General features: G+C 52.2%; 1 protein-coding gene across 1 annotated transcript; it reads right to left on the bottom strand.

Moving 5' to 3' along the window:
• Window positions 1-1,103: 1,103 nt before the first annotated feature.
• NIPAL4 (NIPA like domain containing 4) lies at window positions 1,104-14,683 on the bottom strand. Its single transcript, XM_037044810.1, is given in 7 exon segments — window positions 1,104-3,433; window positions 4,089-4,249; window positions 6,735-6,825; window positions 8,007-8,063; window positions 10,784-11,023; window positions 14,360-14,424; window positions 14,426-14,683. Coding segments are annotated over 7 exon segments (1,425 nt in total). The 5' UTR covers window positions 14,608-14,683; the 3' UTR covers window positions 1,104-2,804.
• Between the last annotated feature and the right edge of the window lie 4,927 nt (window positions 14,684-19,610).

A 19,610-nucleotide genomic window follows, 5' to 3' on the forward strand; every position in this document is an offset into this window, starting at 1 on the left:
CCAGCGGGAGACCTGGAGCTTTCTAGAAGCCTTGGGTTTCCCCAGGACCAGTCGAAGGGGCTGCTTCTCTTTGCACTTGGACATAGGCTGGTCCAGTTTAGTTGGGTCTTGGGTCCCTAAAGGCATGAATGATCCTGGGATTCCCTGATAGGTGTTTAGGAGGCAGCTGAGACCTTCTGCTTTTCTCACCTTAATTGCTGGGGTCTGTGCACTTCAAAGAGGGGAGGACTTGCCCAAGGTCGGTCGGGCTGCGTGGGCACGGCAGAGCCGGGGTGGGTGTGCTTTTGGACCCCAGAGCCCTGTGTGCTAACAGGTAATGTTCCCTGAGTACTGAAGCCACATAAGGCTCTGAGTACTGCCTGATCTCATTTTATCTTCACAAAAGCCTTGGGAGGGGTCCTTGATATCCGACTATACTTTTCTAACTTTTCATAGTGATGAATTTGCCTAAGGACATTAAAGGCATTGGACACAATACCTGGACTCCTAAAATGCTTGCTTATGCAGCTGGCCCCCCCAACGCAAACACCCCTGCCTGCCTAACACTGTCATCTACACCAACTGCTGTGTCCAGCTATTGATCATCACAGGCAGGTCAGTAGCATAAGACACAGAGTCTGGCTGCACAGACCTGGGTTCAAATGCTGCCTCTGCTGCGTACAGCGGGTAAGTTCCAGAACCCTGGTGAGAACCATAGCTCCTTCTGAAGGGGTGTGATCCTCCGTGACATGCCCTGTGGGAAAGCACCCAGCTGTCACACGGTGCTCAGAAATGACATCACTTTCAGAGTTGCTCTATTTAACAGGGTGGGGTTCTGTGAGGATCTGTTCTGGGCCGAGCTGGCCCCAAGAGAGTTTGGGCAAAGAAGGACTGTCCAAAGGAGGACCATTAACAAGGGATGCGTGTCTTCTGACTCTGCTCCCAAAACAGAGTGTGCTTACTTTCCTACTCTTGTGACAACTGTTGAAAACCACTGTAGGGACTCCCTGGAAGCCACAACCCTCCAGAGATCGGGAACCGGCTTCCCAGCATGAGAGGATCCCGGGTAACTGTTCCACGACCCAGGAAGGCCAAGACGCAAGTATAAAGTAAACACACTCGGAGGTCTTTATTCCTGACCCTGCAGACCACGCTCTCAGGGCCCTCAGGTTACTGCTATCCTCAAGACCCAACACGTTGCATTGACTTCAGTTACAGACAGAAAGCCACATTCATTAAAAACTGGGCATTTAAGGCTGGAGGTGCAGGAAGCCAGCCTGTTGGTCAGCTGAACCTTGGAGCTCCAGGTCCAGCAAGAATTTGGCCTGGGCTTGGCTGCACTCAGGGTGTGGTGTGTAAACACAGCGCAGGGATGGAACCATACACAGGAGGCACTGCCCCAACTTGGGGGCTGAGGATCAAGCCTTCCCTCTTTACAGAGGTACTTAGCGCCCTTAATTCCCTTTCAATGGTCTCTGTACCAACTCCCACACTCCTGCAGCTAGAAAGAAGGCACGAGGGGAAGGGTGTCAATTCTCTCTCTCTCCAGATGCTCTTGTTTTGTGAACTCCTCTGGCCACAGGTGAGGGGAGCAAAGGCAGTCCCCAAAGCAGGTGGTGTTGGAGCATCATGACATGCTCAGGGTGGGCAGCTTGTCAGTGGACTTCGGGGGCAATTGGGCCAACAGCCAGAATGCACCCACCTGTGCCAAACCTACACCCTACTTGGTCACTGGCGTTTAAAGCTAGTCCCACTGGCCAACCCTCTAAGGCTGGAGCTCAGAAATTACCCAGAGCCCTCTCTGCCCGGGGGCTTGGTTGGGCACCGAAGTAAACACAAAAGTTAGCTGGGTTTCTAGAGGGTCAGTGGCTGCTTCCTAACAACTTCTGACCTTGCTCTCCACCCTCCTCATCTCCCCAAGTCATTTTGGTTTACTCCTTAAGGAAAAAAAAAGTGCATTCTGTCAACAACTTGACAGGTACTTCCAAGAGCAGTGCAATCGCTGTTCTCTGAGGCAAAATGAAACACTGAGTTGGGCCAGCACAGCTTGGCTGCGAAGCATCTTTTGTTGTGGTTGTCACTTTGTTTTGAGCTCTGAGATAGTTGCCCGAGCATCTCAGTGGCTGGGGTGCAGAGATAAAAGGGGTGGGTGGGGTGGAGTCCATTGGAACAAAGATGCTGACCTCTGGGCTGCACTGCTTGGGGAGCTGGGCTGGTGGAGGTGTTTCCCTGAGACATCAGGCGACTTTCACAGTAAGAAGGTCAGCTGAGGCCTTGCTTCTGTGTCCAAAGAGGAAGCGGCAAAAGCAGCAAGACAGTTTTCATAAGAGAGCCGGCTCTCTGTCGGCTGTGGATGTGGAGGCGTGGCGAACGACTCCCCGAGCCTCAGCGAGCCAGCCTCACGTCATCCTCGGGCTGAGGAATGGCGAATCAGTCCCAGGAGAACGAGAGATGAGGATTTCCTGATGACCGACATCTCAGGGAAGTTCTTAGACGGTGTGCTACATTCAACAGGTCATATTCTGTCTTCTCCCCAGGAACATACAGTTGGCACCGAGGAAACACGCGGGAAGGGAGGTACAGGGACCTGCTGGCGACAATGTAAGCGCGGTGTTTGGTCACCGAGGCTGTGTTTCCAGGAAGTTCTGCCCCCACCACTCACTGGGTAGGGAGTTTTCTCCTGGAAGCAGCAATGAGGTATCAATGAACATCTCAGAAAAGAGAGCCCATGGGTCACAGCTGCGCTGAAAAGGACCAGGTGGCTCTGAACCTGAGAACTTGGGCTGTCCCGCAGGGCTCGTCCTCTCCCTCGTGGATTCCAAGCTTTAAGAGTGGACGACAAATCCTTTGGGCTTCTCTTCTGGCAATGGAGTGCTGGAGAGTTCTATATTGTCCACAAGGACATTCTTGTCTTCTAGTCTAATGGCAGTGGGCTCTGGGGCGGGAGGAGGGGTTGGATCTTTGTGTGTGTGGGGCAAGCTCGTCTGGCTCATATCCAGGTCTTTGAAAGCATGAAGCATGAACACTCCCAGGATGATGGTGACAAAGCCGGAGAGCGTGCCCACGATGTCCACGGCAGACATGCTGTGCCACTCCTTGAAGAGGACGATGGACGAGGTGACCACGACCGTGGTGAAGAACACGTAGTAGATGGGGAACACCAGGGAGGTGTTGAAGATGTCCAGGGCCCTGTTGAGGAAGTTGACCTGCGTGCTGAGCGAGAGCGCCAGGACGAGGGACAGGATGTAGGGCAGGGGGTGCCGCACGACAGGCAGCCCCTGGAAGAAGTTCCTGATGGTGATGCCCAGACCCTTGACGGCAGACACCGAGAAGGCCCCGATCACAGAGCAGATGGCGATGTAGACGAGGATGTTCCTCTGCCCGTAACGTGGGGCGACGACGAAGATGAGGAGGAGGCAGAACACCAGCAGGAGCACGACGAACACGATGTACCCTTCGGGGGCGGGGGGAGACGGGTTACCCCCAAGGCCACAGTTCCCTCATTTGTCAAGCAAGGCTAACAACGAGACCTCCCACAGAGAGCTTTGTTGTGCAGGATTAAATGAGGTCACACCTGCTGTGTGACTGTATCTCCCCAAATTCCTATGTTGAAACCTAATCCCCCATGTGAGGGTACGAGGAAGCGGGGGCCTTTGGAGGGGGTGATTGGGTCATGAGAGTGGAGCCCTCATGAAGGGGATCGGTGCCCTTACAAAAAGGACCCCGGAGAGCTCCCTAGTCCCCCCCACCAGGTGGGACACAGTGAGAAGATGGTGGTCTAAGGATCAGGCAGCAGGCCCTCGCCAGACACGCAATCTGCTGGCCCCTCGATCACGGACCGGCGGCCTCCAGAACTGTGAGAAGTAAACGTCTGTTGTTTATAAGCCGCCCCATCCATCTTAGCAGCCCGAACGGACTGAGCCAGTGCAGATGAAGCACTTAGCACAGTGCCTGGCACATCCTAAGCACAGTAAATGGCATAAGATATCTCAGGCTGGGAAACTCAGGAGTTGGTCTTGCCTTCTACACCCGAGACGCTCTGAGCCCAGTCGGCCCTCCCACGTGGGGCAGTGCCCTGTGCTTCCCCGCTCGCCAGGCTTGGTGCCTACCTGTGTCCTTCATCTTGGCGGCCATCTCAGTGACGGTGGTGATCTTTTCCTCCTCGGGGGCGTGAATCACCATCACCGTGCTGCCAGCCACGCAGATGGCACAGCCCAGCTTTCCCAGCAGATTCAGACTCTCTCCCAGGAAATACGAGGACATGATGGCGCTGTAGGTGAGGGCAGGAAGAGGAGCTGAGGCAGCCAGGCCTGGGCCAGCGCCCCGAGGAGAAGCAGGGTCAGAGCAAGGGCTCCTGGAGCCAGCAGGTCAGCACGCACTGATCTCCCATGGGGAAGCTTTTCTAGAGCCCCCCAAGCCACTGGGAACACAAACTCACTTAGGGCAGGGTTACAGTGTGCACTGGAAGAAGCAAGGACGCACACAGTGAGCTTCTTTCATTTTAGAGACTGAACGTATTCCAAAGCAGAAGCGTTGGAAGAGCCCCTCAAAGCACTCTTGTCCAACTTCCAGCCCAATGAGCACATCTTCTCTTAACACGGCAAACAGATGGCTTTCAGCCTTGGCTTGTATACCTCGGGTGGCACACAGCTCACCCCTTCACAAGGCAAATGAATGCACTGTAGGTTCGTTTTAATTATACACCAAGATTATGGTGCTTTCTACTCATTATTCCATTTCTATTCCTTGAGCCATACAGAACAAATCCATTGCTTCTTCCTTTTGTATAAGCCAATATAAACGAGCACAATGGCAATTATAGGCACTCTGTCTTTGGCCTGTATTACGTACCCTATGGGGATTACACTAGGAACTTTTCATTTATCACCTCACTAGAATCTCACAAGTCTTTGAGGAGTAGAATATTCCATCCCCATTTTACAGACGAGGAAACTGAGTCTCACAGAGGTTAAAACAACTTGGCAAGGTCATACGACTGTGTAGTTGCTGAGCCAGGATTTAGGTGCAATTCTCTCTCCTTATCAGGCCTATGGGTTTTTCTCTACACGTCACTAAGGAGAATTCTTGTGACTTCCCTAAGCCTTCTCTTCCTTTTCAGGGCAGAACACCTCCACTTCTTTGCTGTTCCTCACTGATGTAATTTTCATTCCCCTCACATCTTCCAGACAAGCCAGCAGACGTGAGGGAAGAAGGGAGGAAAATTGGGCAAGAAAGGTATCATCGCTAGGGCATGCTTTTGTTTCTTTACAAAGTTAGCATTAGCGTAGGGTGAAAATCTGTCCTCTGGCCTAGGACCCTACTAGAGGGCACGGATGTCCAAGTTCTTCTGGACGTCTCCCATCTCCTCTAAAACTACCAAACGCGTCTCACCCACAGGCCCGTTCCAGTGGGGCCGGTGGCATTAGCACAGGTAGGGCTCACACACGGGAGAGCTCCCGACTCTCCCAGCTTCCCGCGGGAGGGGATTTGTGAACTGATCAGATCTGCCCTCGTGGTCACACTGCAGCCAACTGTGCTATGTGAGTCGCCACTCGATTTGTTGGGTTTGGTTTCTGACTGCATAAATGTTGCAAAATGATTGTCAAGAAGCTAAACCCAAACAGAGGAAATTGTGGCTACTGGGTGTGGTTGGCTAGGATTTGCCAGGGCTCCTGCTTCAAATTGGGGCTTCAGGAACCACCCCCGACCCCTCCAGAGGGGCTATGTGCCTGGCTGGGGAGGAACGGGGCAGCGGGAGGCACACAGATTTAGTATCGGTTATTTTTAAAGCTAGCAGATGCTTGCAAGGCAACACAACACAGTCGCTGAGCACCCGGACTTCAACATTAGACTACCCGGGTGGGGACCCTGGCCTAGCCTCTTAGGACCTAGGTGACCTTGTCCAAGTTGCTTAATCTCTCTCAGCCTCAGATTGCCCCTACTTTCTAATTAGCAGGGGCGATGTCAGGATTACATGAATCAGCACATGGAATATACTTAGAACATGCAGCACATAGTAAGCCGTTCATGTATGTTAGCCATGGTTACTCTTCAGTGCCAGTCTAACCACGCACTCTCTGTGCATTATGTCATTTGGTCCCTGCAGCAATGCCTGCAAGTAGGTGTTACTAGCATCCCCGTTTGGCAGACGGGGAACCTGGGGTTGAGAGTGGTTAAGTGACTGGCACATGGTATGTGACTACTCAGTGGGAGAGCTAAGGCGAGAACTCGGCATGTTCATCTAAGCGTTCACACTTTTCACTTGTAAGCTTCTCCTACTGGGCATCAAAACATTGACATGAGACGTTCAGACGGGTGGCAGTGGGAGCGCTTCCACTGGTTGGGGCTTGGCCTGCCCCTCCGCTGCCCGGCAAGTCGACGGGACACGACAGCAACTGACAGCAGGCAATTCAAGGAGCCAGAGTCCTGAGCAGCACACTGCCGCTTTCTGGGAGCTGGGACCCACGCACCTCCCTGACTGCTAGTGGGAGCTGACCCCACTGGCAGTTCCAGACCCCAACAAACTGAAAACAGGAAGCCCTGGCCGGGCAGCTCAGTTGGTTAGAGCATCGTCCAGATATTTCAAGGTTGTGGGTTCAGTCCCCAATCAGGGTACATAAAAGACTCAACCAATGAATGCGTAAGTAAATGGAACAACGATCAATGTTTCTCTCTCTCACAAATCAATAAATAACCATTTAAAAAAGAAAAGAAGGCAGGAAGGAGCTCGAGAAAGCAAGGGAGGTGACAACAACCTTATGAGGACACTCATGGCTCCCAGAGGAGTGATGACCGTCGCGGGAGCGAACGCGTAGGCCCCGAAGTTGGCCACCTCTCCAGCAGCCACTAGGAAGTGAAGGGAGAGAGGGGTTAGTTGTGGCTCCACTGCTCCACATTCGTCTGGGCGGGAGACGGCTTCATTCTGTGTTTGACCATTCACAGAATCCCGGGCTACCCTTCCTGAAAATCCTGCTTCCTATGTTCTCTCCCTGGAGAAGCCAATCAAGGCCAGGCCCAGATCACCCTGATCAAGATCTTCCATTTTAAAAATGGAGAAGCTAGACCCAGAGTTCAAGGTCACACCATAAGGTTGTGGATAGACACCGTCTTGTTCTTGAGGTCTCTTGGCCTCTTCTAGTCTAGGCACAGTTAAATGTGTCTCAGGGACTGCTAATATTTGGTCTGCATCCTTAAGGTAAATTCTAGAAAGTGTTAATTATCAAATAGAGAAACAGTTCTAGTTATTGATTCTCCAGGTACTGACTGGTCCACAGAGTCCCATTTCCCAGGGGAACTGTGGGTAGTCCCCCACAGACAGGCAGATGGGTTAGAAAGTGTGACCTTTCAAGGGCCCAGTTCTCCCCATTTGAGTCTCATTTGCAGACTCCTGCAAGTGCCTTTTCTGTCTCTGCTGGTAGAAAATGGCCCAGGTCTGCCCCACGAAAGCAGATGGTGAGTGGGATAGCTCTGGCTGAGCCTGGAATCCAAACCTGACGTGGGCGATCATAAATGGAGAGCTGGCCGATTTTCCAACTGAAAGAATTAGGGTTTGAAAGCCAGAGAGGGTGGGTGGAAATTGGGAGAAACGTGTGAACGTGCAAATTCAGGCAAACCTTAAGTGGCAGATCAGCCATGTTCTGAGTGAGTCCCAAAACTGCCTGTGGAATAGGGCAGTTGGCATAGGAGTGCCAGCTCCTGCCATGTGGAAGTCCATGAGACGCCAATAGGCAGTGATATCTATGTTCCACGAGAAGTTGAGAGGTGACACCTTTATCATTACCAGCTCTGTACAAACCTCCTGGGAACAGATGCTTCATGGACCAAAAACTGACTTTGGGTTGAGAAAGTGATCTTAGATACAGGTAAGATGTTCTACCTGCAAAGACTTTTAGGTTTTCCCCCTAAAGATCTGGGCCTCACATTCACAGTCTTCACACTAGAGACAGAAATGCCCCAGCCCCCCTTCCTTTCACCTCTGCCTCTGCCGTCAATAGGTCACTGTCAATAGTAGCGAAGTCCCCACTTACTGGTGAGAAATCCAGCCCACCACATCGCGTCCTTCAGGTAGCCATAGCCTCCGTCCACTGTAGAAAGACATGGACACAAAGTTAGAGCGTGGCCACACTTTTTTAGGCACCCTTCCTATCTCTGCCTTCACTTCTCAGTCTCGAAGGGTTCAGTATATGTTGGCTGTGGTTAATCTTCCGGGCTTGCTCCTGGGCTCCCTCCTAAGTGAGTTCATCCATTCCCCAAGTGATAAATACCATCTATGTGCTAGGGGCCCTGTTTCACGTATGTACCCTGATCACATATCCACTTGTTTATTTGACATCTCTTGGATCTCTCACAGGCATCTCAAACTCTGTCATCAGTGGAACTCTTGATTTTCAATGTTCCCCATCCACCCACCAAATGAAACTCAGTAACTGACACCACCGTGCATGTAGTTGCTTAAGCCAGAAACCAGGGAATCACCCTTGGTTCCTCCTATTTCTCCACCTTCTGCATCCGGTCCATCCTGCTGATTCTGTCTCCAAAGAGCATCTCACGTGTGTCCACTCCACAGCCACCACCCAACTCCAAGTCACTATCATCACCTCCAGCCTGGTTGAGGCAACAGCCTCCTCTGGATCATCTCTTGTCCCTTTATAATTTATTCTTTTCATAGAAGCCAGTGGTCTTTCAAAAACGTAGAAGAGAGTATGTCATTTCTCCATGTATAGCTGGCCAATGGCTTTTAAATATACAATCCAGCCACTCAGGCTTCCTTTTAGCTCTTCAAAAATGATGAGGTCTGCCCTGGCTGGTGTAGCTCAGTGGATTGAGTGTGGGCCTGTGAAGCAAAGGATCGTGGTTCGATTCCCAGTCAGGGCACATGCCTGGGTTGCAGGCCAGTTCCCAGTGGGGGACACATGAGAGGCAACCACACATTGATATTTCTCTCCCTCTCTCCTTCCCTTCCCCTCTTTCTGAAAATAAATAAAAAAAATATTTTTAAAAAATGATGAGGTCTTTTGGCCTTCAGAACTTTGCCCATGCTTTTCCGCGTCCAGAAGAGTCTCCTTAGTGATATTTACCTGGACGTGCACTCACTCTACAGGTCTTCCTCCCTGACCCAGTATCTCTATTCTTTCCCCTTGCGGTTTTCCCTCATCGCACCCAGCTCTTCTCCTTGGTGCTTATCATTTATAATGTGAATTGACCTATTTATTTGCTGGCACTTCTCTCACTGAAGCGGAACCTCCGTGGAGCCAGGCATTGTGTCTGCTTTGTTCACATAATGGTCTCAGAGCCTGTCCCACAGTCACTGCTCAATAACATTAGCTATGATGATGATAATGGCTAGGTTAAAGGCAGTTCTCTTAAAACCCCAACCATTTGTTGTGAGGTTCTTTAGGTTCCTAAAGGCCTTAAAATCTCCCATAAAAGTTAAGAGCTCTGAAGCATTTTAGTTTAAGGTTTGAACTCTCCAAAGCTATTAAAAGAGCAGAAAATTAAATAGAACACGTCCAAACTTGAACCCATCATCTTCCCACAAACCTGCTCCTCCTGCATTATTCATCACACAAAATAGCACGCTCATCGCCCTGGTTGCTCAAGTCACAAAGCTGCGTCACCCTTGAATCGTGCTTTTACTCACTCCCGGGAGCCAGTCAACAGCCGAGCCAGTAAGTTCCACCTTCAGACCTGGACTCCACACTTGTCTCCATGCCCACTGCTCTTTCCCAGGCCCAGACGAAGTTCTGTTGTCTCTCTCCCCTTATTGGTCTTCCACCTCGTCCCTGATCCATTATCCACCCAGCCTCCAGCAACCATCTCTCATCATAAATCGGACCATGTCAGTCCCCTGCCGAAAGCCTAAAGTCACTTACAGTCACACTCAAATTCCGAAGCCCAGTTTACAAGACCATTGTGATCTGGCCCCAACCCCCTCTCTTACCCACCATGCTCCAGTCACTTGGAACCATATTCACTTTCTAATGTCACCCATGCTCTCTCACCTCTGAACCTTTGCATGTGTTGTCCTTGCTGCCTGGAACACTCCATTCTCCTCTTTCCCCCTTTGCCTTGCTATCTCTTCACTATTTAGCTCTCAGCTGTGCACATGCCTTTCCAAAATATTGCCATTGCATCCGATTTTCCCCTTGAGAGCACTTTCCACACTATAGAACAACTGCCTACTGACCTGCCTGTCCCTTCCACTCAGTTCAAAGCCCTGAAAGGACACTGTGGCTCACGTCTAACATGGCACCTGGCACACATCGGGTGCACAAGAAATGATGATTAAGTGAGTAAATTCTTTCACGCATGATTCCATGTCTCAAAGATGTGTATCCATAATTGTTTCGTGGATACACATCTTATTTTCCAAGCAAGCAGATCCCCGTGGAGACTCAGCAATTCTTTTGTAGCCCATAAGGGAGTTCAGAGTGACAGTAAGTGTCTTGCATTGTTCCAGGCAGAGGTGTTTGTGGTTCCATTTTGTAGGGAAGTTACGACATGTCTTTGATGACACAGATAATAGCCATAAAACCAGGACTAGACCTGGGGTTTCTGATTCTTGGCCCTGAGACTATCCCTCTCCTTACCCCAGTTCGCTGAGCATGAGATTGTTGGGAAAAACCTAATTATAAAGGATGGGCTCCTATTGGTGGGCTGGCTTTCCAGTGCGGATGACGGTGAGCCTTTTGTGCCCTTCGAGGCCAGCCTCTCAAACTGCTGCAGCGAAGGGGGGGTCCACAGGGCTGGCTGAGGGCTGAGGCACCCAGCACCCTTCTCCACCCCCCACCCAGCAGAAGCCTACCAGCCCGTGTGGCTCCTGAGGCCACCAGGCGCAGGAGGCCTTTCTTCTTGAGGATGACACTGCTACCGATGAGAAGGCTGGACAGGAAGGCCAGACCCAGGCCGACGTAGAAGCTGTAGTTCTTCCTGAACCTCTCCTGCCAGCTTTGAGAGGTGACATTGCTGGATACCTGGGGGGTGAGGTCACCGATGATCTGGCACAGGACTTGCTGGGAGGAGCAGTACAGGGTGATGAGGGAACCTAGATGGGAACACCACGGTGAGAAAGGCACGCTGGGGACATAGGCACGCTTTAATAACATTAGACTGACCGCTGTTTCAGGCTCCACGCTTCAGCTACAGCGGGGTTCCTTCCGCACACTGGGCCGCCCACCTAAAAGCACCGGCTAACATTCACTAGTGCTCACACGGGGCTTGCATGAACTCATCAAATGCTTACAACCACCTGTCAGGTAAGTGCTGCCTTAAAATCCCATTTCATGGATATGACTTTGGGAGCCATGGGACGGCGTGCACTTCGCCTAAGAACGCAGACTGACTTTAGAGCTCCAGCTGGAACCACTCAGCTCTTCTGATGCCCCAAAGGCAGCCCCCCACCAAGCTCTCGTTGAAGCTATCTCCCTGTTCCCCCTGCAGCCTCTGGGCCTCCGACAGCTCAGACTCACACGCAGAGTATCCCTCCCAGAGGCCCCTTTACTTACGTGCCCCACACTCCAGCCACAGTGGAGAGCCCTGACAGGTAACACGAGGCAATGAGGTTAGAGAGTCCAGAGCCCTTTCTAGGTCTGAGGATGATCAAATACGAGCATCCAGTTTGTTACGACGGACCATTCCCAGGCCTTACTGCTGAGATCCCCGGTGCCATGGTCAGTGGCTGCGGCCTCATTTCAGGCCTCGGAAGAGCCAGTGTCCCTCTCAGAACCTGTCTTCAGTTTGCTTTCTGAGTCCTCAAGTCTGTGAGAGTCCTCATGCCCCAGAGCCAACCCACCGTTGTTTGCCGTTCTGGCACAAACACCAAGGACAGCCCTGGCTGGTGTGGCTCAGTGGACTGAGTGCTGGCCTTTGGACCAAAGGGTCACTGGTTCAATTCCCAGTCAGGGCACATGCCTGGGTTGGGAGCCAGGTCCCCAGTAGGGGGCATGCAAGAGGCAACCACACATTGATGTGTCTCTCCCTCTCTTTGTCCCTCTCTTCCCCTCTCTAAAAATAAATAAATAAAAAATTTAAAAAACCCACAGGACAACAGGACAAACTTGGGCATGAGGGGCAGACCCTTAGTCAAAAATCTAAGCTATCCAAGTTCAAGGAAATAGTGCAAAGCATGGCCAATAACCCTCCAGTGCTAGGACTCACATGGCCCTGTGCTCCGGGGCTTCCCGTGAGCCTTCCTATCATGGAAATGGCATGGTGGTCATGCCCAGGTTTTAGCTGAAGAAACTGGGACCCTGGTATGTTTGGTGACCTGTCTAAGGCTATACTGTCGGTAACTGGTGAAGCCAGAATTGGACCCAAAGCCTATCTGTCACCAATGCCCATGCATTTAACCACTACATACCCCTCATGAAACAGGCAGCAAGGCACATGGGATTGCACTTGGCCTCTTGAGGGCTATTTTAAAATATGCATTTGTCACCAACATTTAAAAATCAGATTTCCCATAAAAATGCAGCTTTCAATGACCTCACAGGGCCCCCTTTCCAACTGCAACAATCGGCTGCTGCAGAGCAGATGGAACGCCCCCAGTTGGAACATGCTCTTTGCAACGCCCCAGAGTCCCCACCCAGCTCCCTTCGGTCATTCTTGTGTGCTGGGCCCTGGGGGGCATTTGAAGTTGTGACCTCTGGCGGTCGAAGGTCTTTTTCTAACAGTGTCATCTTTAGACTCGGCCCCTGTGGCAAGGATGTAAGCCTGGGCCAGGCACGTCTCCTGGGACCACGCTTGCACGAGAAGGGCCCTGCAGGCCAAGGTCAGGCAGCTCTGCCTTTGGAACGCCCAGATCACAAGGTGGTATCTTGATGGACCTAAGTGCAGCGTTGAGCTTTCCTCCAGGGCACGGAAGCAGGGCACAGCAGAGCTAGAACAGCCCTCTTTCAGCTGGGGAAACTGAGGCCCCGAGAAGGGGAAGTACCCACTTGTGCCACACAAAAACCCAGTGGCAGCTGGCTGTGGAACCCCCCAGAGGACATCTGTGTGTCCTTTACAGCGTCAGAGCTCTCTTTCTGACATGTGTCACAATCGAGAGAAGATGAGACAAGCAGCCGTCTCAGCCCCTAATCAAGCTCGTTCTGATTGCTCACTCCTGTTCCGCATCTGAGACAGGAGTCCAATCTGGGGAGTTCCCGGAGCTGAGGAAATGAGCCAGAGCCTGGGAGTACGTGGGCCAAGGAAGGCGACTCCCAAGAGGAAGGTCAAGCCCATTCCCACGCCCACCCCCTGCCCTCCTGAAGGGGCATCTCTGGCAGGTGGAACCAAAAGGCCTACTGTGGGTTTGGCTGTTTTGGAGGAGGCCTGAAGCACCCAAGGGCATAGCACCCTCCATCGACTCAAGTTCTCCCATAGGGATAGAAAGAAAATGAGAGAAGGCTGAGGGCCAAAGGAAACCCAGTTCTGGGAAGGATGTCATCTGCCTGTCGGAGTTGGGCCAGAGGATTCCTGCTTCTCTTCAGAATATGCCAGGACTGGGGAGCGTCTTCTTCCCCAGGGGAAGGCGAGGCTGAAAATGAACTACCTTGTTGGCTAGGAAACCAAAGCCAGCCAACACCCAATAGGCCAGCTTTGAAAGCTTCACTGGAAAGAGAAGTTAGAACAAGAGGGGTACCCTACAGGCCACAATTCCAAAACAAGACAGGAAAGTGGAGACATACCAAGAAAAGAGTCGAGCACAGTGGTATGAGCACAGGTGTAGCACCCAAGAGCCCTAAGCTCTATACCCCATTCCCCCACTCTGTTACCTTGAGCAAGTTACCAGGCTTTTCAGAGCCTCAGATTCTCTGTCTCCCGGGTGGCAACAGTAAGCTAATAACATCCACCTGTCTTCCAGAGTTGTGTTAAGGGTTAAATGAGATAATGCATGTAAAGGGCCTACTCACTACTCAGTTCATGGTAAGAAGTCAACATAAAGCCAAGGGTCTTTCCTTATCCTTTCCCGGGTTGTCCTTTCCCACCTCTGATTTTGGGGGGTCCTGCGGAGACAGCCGGACCTGGGCAGGTGCTAGAATCTGAGGCAGCTACACATAAAATGAAACCCGGGACCCCGCTCCGGTAGGGCGACCTGTTGCAACCAAGAATGCCTGCGTCTGCCTCCTGCCTATCCCGTTTGCCCACTTTTCTCCCACTGCCCTTTCAGATACCCAGCTCACAAGACTGGGAAAGTTGGCCAAAACCCTGCTCCTTCCCAAAGCAGGCCTCAGAACTGGATGGGGAACAACTCAAGCTCACCACGACCCCGCCCCGCCCCCTCCCCTCGGTTTGGGCCGCCTGGTAGGAGAGGATGCGAACGAAAGGAGCGATGCAGAAGGAAAGGCGTCCCCCGTTCCCCGCGGCGCACCCCCAACCTTCGCCCCCCTTCTGCACCCACCGTTCTCACAGCTGGCATTGCCAGCCGGCGACTCCATGGGGCCCTGGGCGCACGCACCGACGCGTGCGGATGACGCCCCAGCTCCCGGGCTCCGGAGCAGGTGGCCGAGACTTGTCCCCGACTTGTCCCCGGCTTGGCCCGGCGAGAGAGAAGCCGCCGGGGTCCGGACCCAGGGGTGGGGAGAATGACGCGCCCCAGAGGAGGAGGGTCCCCGGGGAGGAGTCACCCGGTGTCTTGGGCAACTCCATGGCCGGGCCCACCCCCCTCACTACCCCGCAACCCTGACCCCGCACTGCAGCTGCCCGCAGAGGAGCGCACGCCTACCTGGGGTGGAGGCTCCCGACGAGGGAGTTACCGCCCCTCACTCAGGACCGGAGGCGAGGGGGCGGGACCCCGGGCGCCACCCCTTCCCGAGGCCGAGACTGGCACCCAGTTCCCTCCCCAGCGACAGAGTTGATGCGCTCTAGGATGGCGGGAGAGGGGGCAATTTGGGGGGGGGGGGCAAAGTAGAAGTGAAGTTTGGAAGGGGAAACTCCTGCCAGTTGGGGCCCTCTCCCTCCAGGGGCGTCCAGGACCCTGGGTTTTTTTCTTCCTGTCCCGCTTCCTGGCTTCCTCCCTCCCTGCCTCGTTCATTCATACAACAAGGTCTGATAGTGCTGGGCACCAGTACACAGCGGCACACAGTAGGTGCCCAGTAAACAGTGGGCGTATTGGTGGAATGAATGATTGCTTAGAAGCTTGGTAAATTGAATGAAAGAAGGAAGTGAAATGACCGAAATGAGTCCATACCTAGTCCCCGTCCCCCAAGAATCTTATATATTTTGGGGGTAAACGAAACGGGATCTAGAGACTGGTGTTTTCCAAATCACCGTTAAAAAACAGGGCGGTGGAAGTGTGTGTCACCGCTGTGTGACAGTGGAAACAGAGGACGACAGAGGTAGAGCGCATCCCCTCGGCCATGCCGGCCCTTTTTAAATATGGAGAGAGCACCCCGCCCCTGGTGCCAGCACTGAGTTCAGACCCTGATTTACAGACGCCCGCGTGTGTTGTTAATAAACTTATTTGTGTGTACGTGTTTGCAATTTGTGGAGCCACTACATTTCAGGGGACAGGGCTGCACCCCCTTGCCCTGAGTTAAGAGCAGTACTGAGTTCATCCTGTACTTCAAGGGCTTTTCAGAATTAGATGGATTTCACGTTTTAGGGCAGTGGGCGGAGGTGGAAGGAGCTGGGGCTACTGGAGGGCCTTCCACACCCTTTCTGGGCCCTGGGTCCTCATCTGTTCTAGGTGGGGGTGGGGCCTCCGTTGGGGCCACCCAGCGCATCCTGGGAGTGCATTCATAAAGGGCCCCATTGAACCGCAGGCTGCTCACTGCTGTCCTGACAAAGCCCTTTTCTCCCCGAGCCACAATAGCCCTGTCAGGCAGGTAGCAGGGCCTGCAGCATTGTCTCCCCAGAAAAGAACAATAGGGTTCACTGTCTGCTCCAGGCTCAGTCTCCCAGGGAGGGTGGGTGGCTTCGGGAGAGTCTGACCAGCCTGGGACAGATGGGCTCCGTCCTTAGCCAGCCAGGCACTGGTGCACCAGCCACATCTCATTTGGCCGATTCTTTGGGGATGAGCAGAAAAACAAGTTTACCAAAACCAAAATTCCTAAAACCTTGGCTTCCCAAAGTGAATGTCTACATGTTTCTTATTACAGAGCCACCGTGTCCTCTACGGTGGCCACCAGCTCCAGTGGCTGTTGAGACCTGGCTTATCTGAACTGTGTGTACTGTGCATGCAAAACAGGCTTTGCTGACGTTCCAGCCAGATCGTTCTCTGTCTCAGGGGCTGTCCTGTGCAGGACGGGGAGTCTAACAGCATCCTTGGGCTCTGTCCTCTACGTGCACACACATCTGTCCCCGCTTCCTCCTCCTCTTGTGACAACCAAAAATGTCCCAGGCAAGGGCCAAAATTGCCCCAAGTTGAAAACCATCCAGATTTCAAACTTGGTAAGAAAAAAAAAAGCAAAATATCTTGAATACCTGGGTTAAGTAAATTCTACTAATAAAATTAATTTTCTCCATTCCTACTAAACAATGAAAAAGTATACACATGGCTCAGATTCTGTTTCTATTGGACAGTGTTGTTATAGAGGAAAAAACTGAGGGCCAGAGAGGGAAAACGGCCAGAAGGTCCCAGAGAAACAGAGAGGCAGCGTCGGGGCCTCAATCAGGTTTCCAGACTGGAACCCCAGATCAACTCTATTGCTCCCGGCAGCTTCCCACCTGAAAGAAAATCCTGATTAATGCCCTGTGTGTTTCCAGTGTGGTATGGCTAAAGGCATGGAAGGAGAGCAGAGACACAAGTAATAGGAAAGCTATTTACAGAGGGCTTGCTATGTTACATGCACACTCATCTTTGCATGCAACGCCCCTGGGAAGCAGGCTCTATTAGTACCCCATTTTTCAGATGAGGAAACTGAAGCCCAGAGAAGATATTCAGCCTGTAATCCAACACAGAAGCCAAGAATCCGACAGACACTCATTTTGGTGCTCCGGGATTGCCTTGCGATCCTAGAGCCAGGAACACGCCATGAGACTCAGGTCACTTCTCTTCCTGGCGTTCCCACCCCAGGTAAAGGGGCTGGGCAAGGTGTAGTATGCAGTCCTTCCCAGCCCTGCAGAGCTGGTCCTCTGGGCAGGTTGGGAAGGACAGATGGCCATCACTATCTTTAGGCTGACCTGGAATCACGAGAATCTGGTTGATAGGCAGAGGCTGGCCAGCTGGCTGGCCTGCCTTCTCTAGGTAGGTCCCTAGGATGGCTGCTATCCTCATAAAGAGCTTTGCTGTCATTAGAGATGAGGTTTGGAATGGACACGGGAGCGCTCAGACTGGCTCTAAGAAGGGCACGTTGCCCATCGATGGGGTCCACACCAATTGGCACCAATGACGATTAAAACACCCTGCTAACTAAACTGTGCTGACTTCCTCCTCTGTGTGCTAAGCACTTTGAAGGCCCTGGTTCATGTGGTCATTACAATTCCCTTATTCTGGGTACCATGGTACCCTTATTCTGGATACCATGTTAAGTCCCATTTTACAGATGAAGGAACTAAGGTTCAGAGTGGTGAAGTGACTTCCCCAAGGTTACACACAGTAGTACAGACAGAACTTCATCGTGGACTTGTGCATCCCCAGAGCAGCTCTCTTATGCAAGGTGCTAGCTGAGGAGGCCAGAGGCTTCCTCCCAGACCCCTTCTTGCTTCCGCTCTGCATGGGGTGGCGGGGCACACCGGGGCATCCCAAAACCACATGGGGAAGCTGTCCTTCAGAGTTTGAGCTGGAATGGGCTCAACTCATTCAACCTCTTTGGTTTACAGATGGGTAAACCGAGGCACAGAGGGGGCACGGTTGGGCTCACATCACCCTTCTAACTGGTGGTACTTCAATGCCAATCTGGCACTTTGATCTCCCACATTCTGGGCAGAGAGGGCTGACCTTCAGGCAAATAATGAGTTGGGTTTTTCCCCCCTACTTTTTAAGGATAAGCCAGTGCACTAAGGACTTCACACACATTGTCCTATTGATTCTTCACAACAAGCCTGTGAGTTAGGTATGACTACAATTCCCATTTCAGAGATGAGAAAACCGAGGCTCAGGAAGGGTAAGTAACTTGTCTGCGAGTAAACAGACAAGCGGAGCCGGATGGAACCCAGCAGACTGATCACACCGCGTTTGTGGGATTCCCTCGTTAGAACATCTGCCCACAGGTGGAAGAGGCTTCAGATTCCTACGGAGGGAATCTATGTGGACGCGCAACATTGCTTAAACTTGAAGTGGGTGTGCAGAGAGCCTAACACAGTTACTGCAGGGAAAGAACGTCAGATCTTACTGAAAACCAGCAGTAGTTAAACCGATAATCCTGAGACGAACTACAGCTCGCTGCACAACTTTCGCGTTGCAGGTTCTTCACGTGTGTTAAACTCCAGCCCTTAGAGCGGTCTCACAAGGCACAGGAAGTTATCCTAGCTTTACAGCTGATGACAGTCAAGTCTAGAAGGTCTGGTGACTTGCTCAAGGTCAGACAGATCACAAGGTGGCTAAGCCAGGAACCGAGCAGGTCCTCAAAACTCTCACTGTGGTCTCGTCCTCGTTCCTTGCCTCCTGCTGCCTCACTGGGCAGGCAGCGAACTCAGGGGGTGGGTCCAGGGGACTGTAGCACTGCTTGGACCCTGCATCTCTTTGGGCCTGGGGCATCTGGTATGTGGGGACAGGGAGGACAGAGGCAGAGTGAATTTTGTGGCCTCTAGCTTTAAAGCAGGAAGAATCAACTTGAAAATGAAGTACAAATTTGGGTTCTGTTTTCCCTTTGGGATTTTAAAAAATAAATCCATCTTAAACTTTGATATCTGAGAGGCTGGGGTTAAAAAAAGTCAGAGAATGTGAGTTCTGGTCCTCATTCTACCAGTAACACACTGGGGCCTGAGGCAGGTCCTTTCCATCTGGGTCTCAGTTTCCCCAGTATGTGCAATGAAATGAAATGAAGGACTAGATCAATGGTTTTTAAACTGTTTGTGTGTGTGTGTGTGAGATGAGGGTAGGCAGCAAAATTTTTTTTCAAAGCAGAAAGTTACTTAGCAGGACAACATACAAATCTCCTAAAAGAGAGTGTCTTTTTCATTGATTGAGGGCAGGAGCCTGAAGTTTGTCCCCTCGGCTTCCACATTGTGTCCCTGTTGTCCCCTCCCCTGCAGCAGTGCTGAGACATCTCTTCAGCCATGCCAAGACTTGGAAGATCCCAGACTGACTGGGGTGGGGGTGGGGCCTGTGGGGCCTCCTGGGGATAGAGCTGTGCCCGGTCCCACTGTGGGATGCTCCCTCAGAACTGGCTCAGGGTGCAGAAGAATGGCCAGTGACCCACTGCATGGGGAAGCTCTTGCAGGGACACTTGTGTCCTCAGGATCTTCTTAGGCCCATTTGTCAGTGCCCTGTGGCAAAGGCATGTTGTTGCCAAGTGGGTCTGAACACTCCTGCGTGGGTGCTAGGCTCTGAGTCCTGGGGAAATTCCCACACACCCTGAGTGGGGTGCCAGCCATGAGTGTGAGATCCCACCCCCAGAGTACACCCGTCACTCAAGTGTGTTGAGTGTTTGTGGGATGTAGGCCAGGCTCTGTACTATATAAAAGCGTCACATGAAAGAGTGGGCTCTGACCTAGACAGTCTAGGTATAATTCCCAGCCCTGTCACTTTGTAGCTGGTGTGGTCCTGG

Source organism: Sturnira hondurensis, unplaced genomic scaffold (genome assembly GCF_014824575.4).
Source record: "Sturnira hondurensis isolate 20B ecotype Veracruz unplaced genomic scaffold, ASM1482457v3 Scaffold0004152, whole genome shotgun sequence".
Classification (NCBI taxonomy): Eukaryota; Metazoa; Chordata; class Mammalia; order Chiroptera; family Phyllostomidae; genus Sturnira; species Sturnira hondurensis.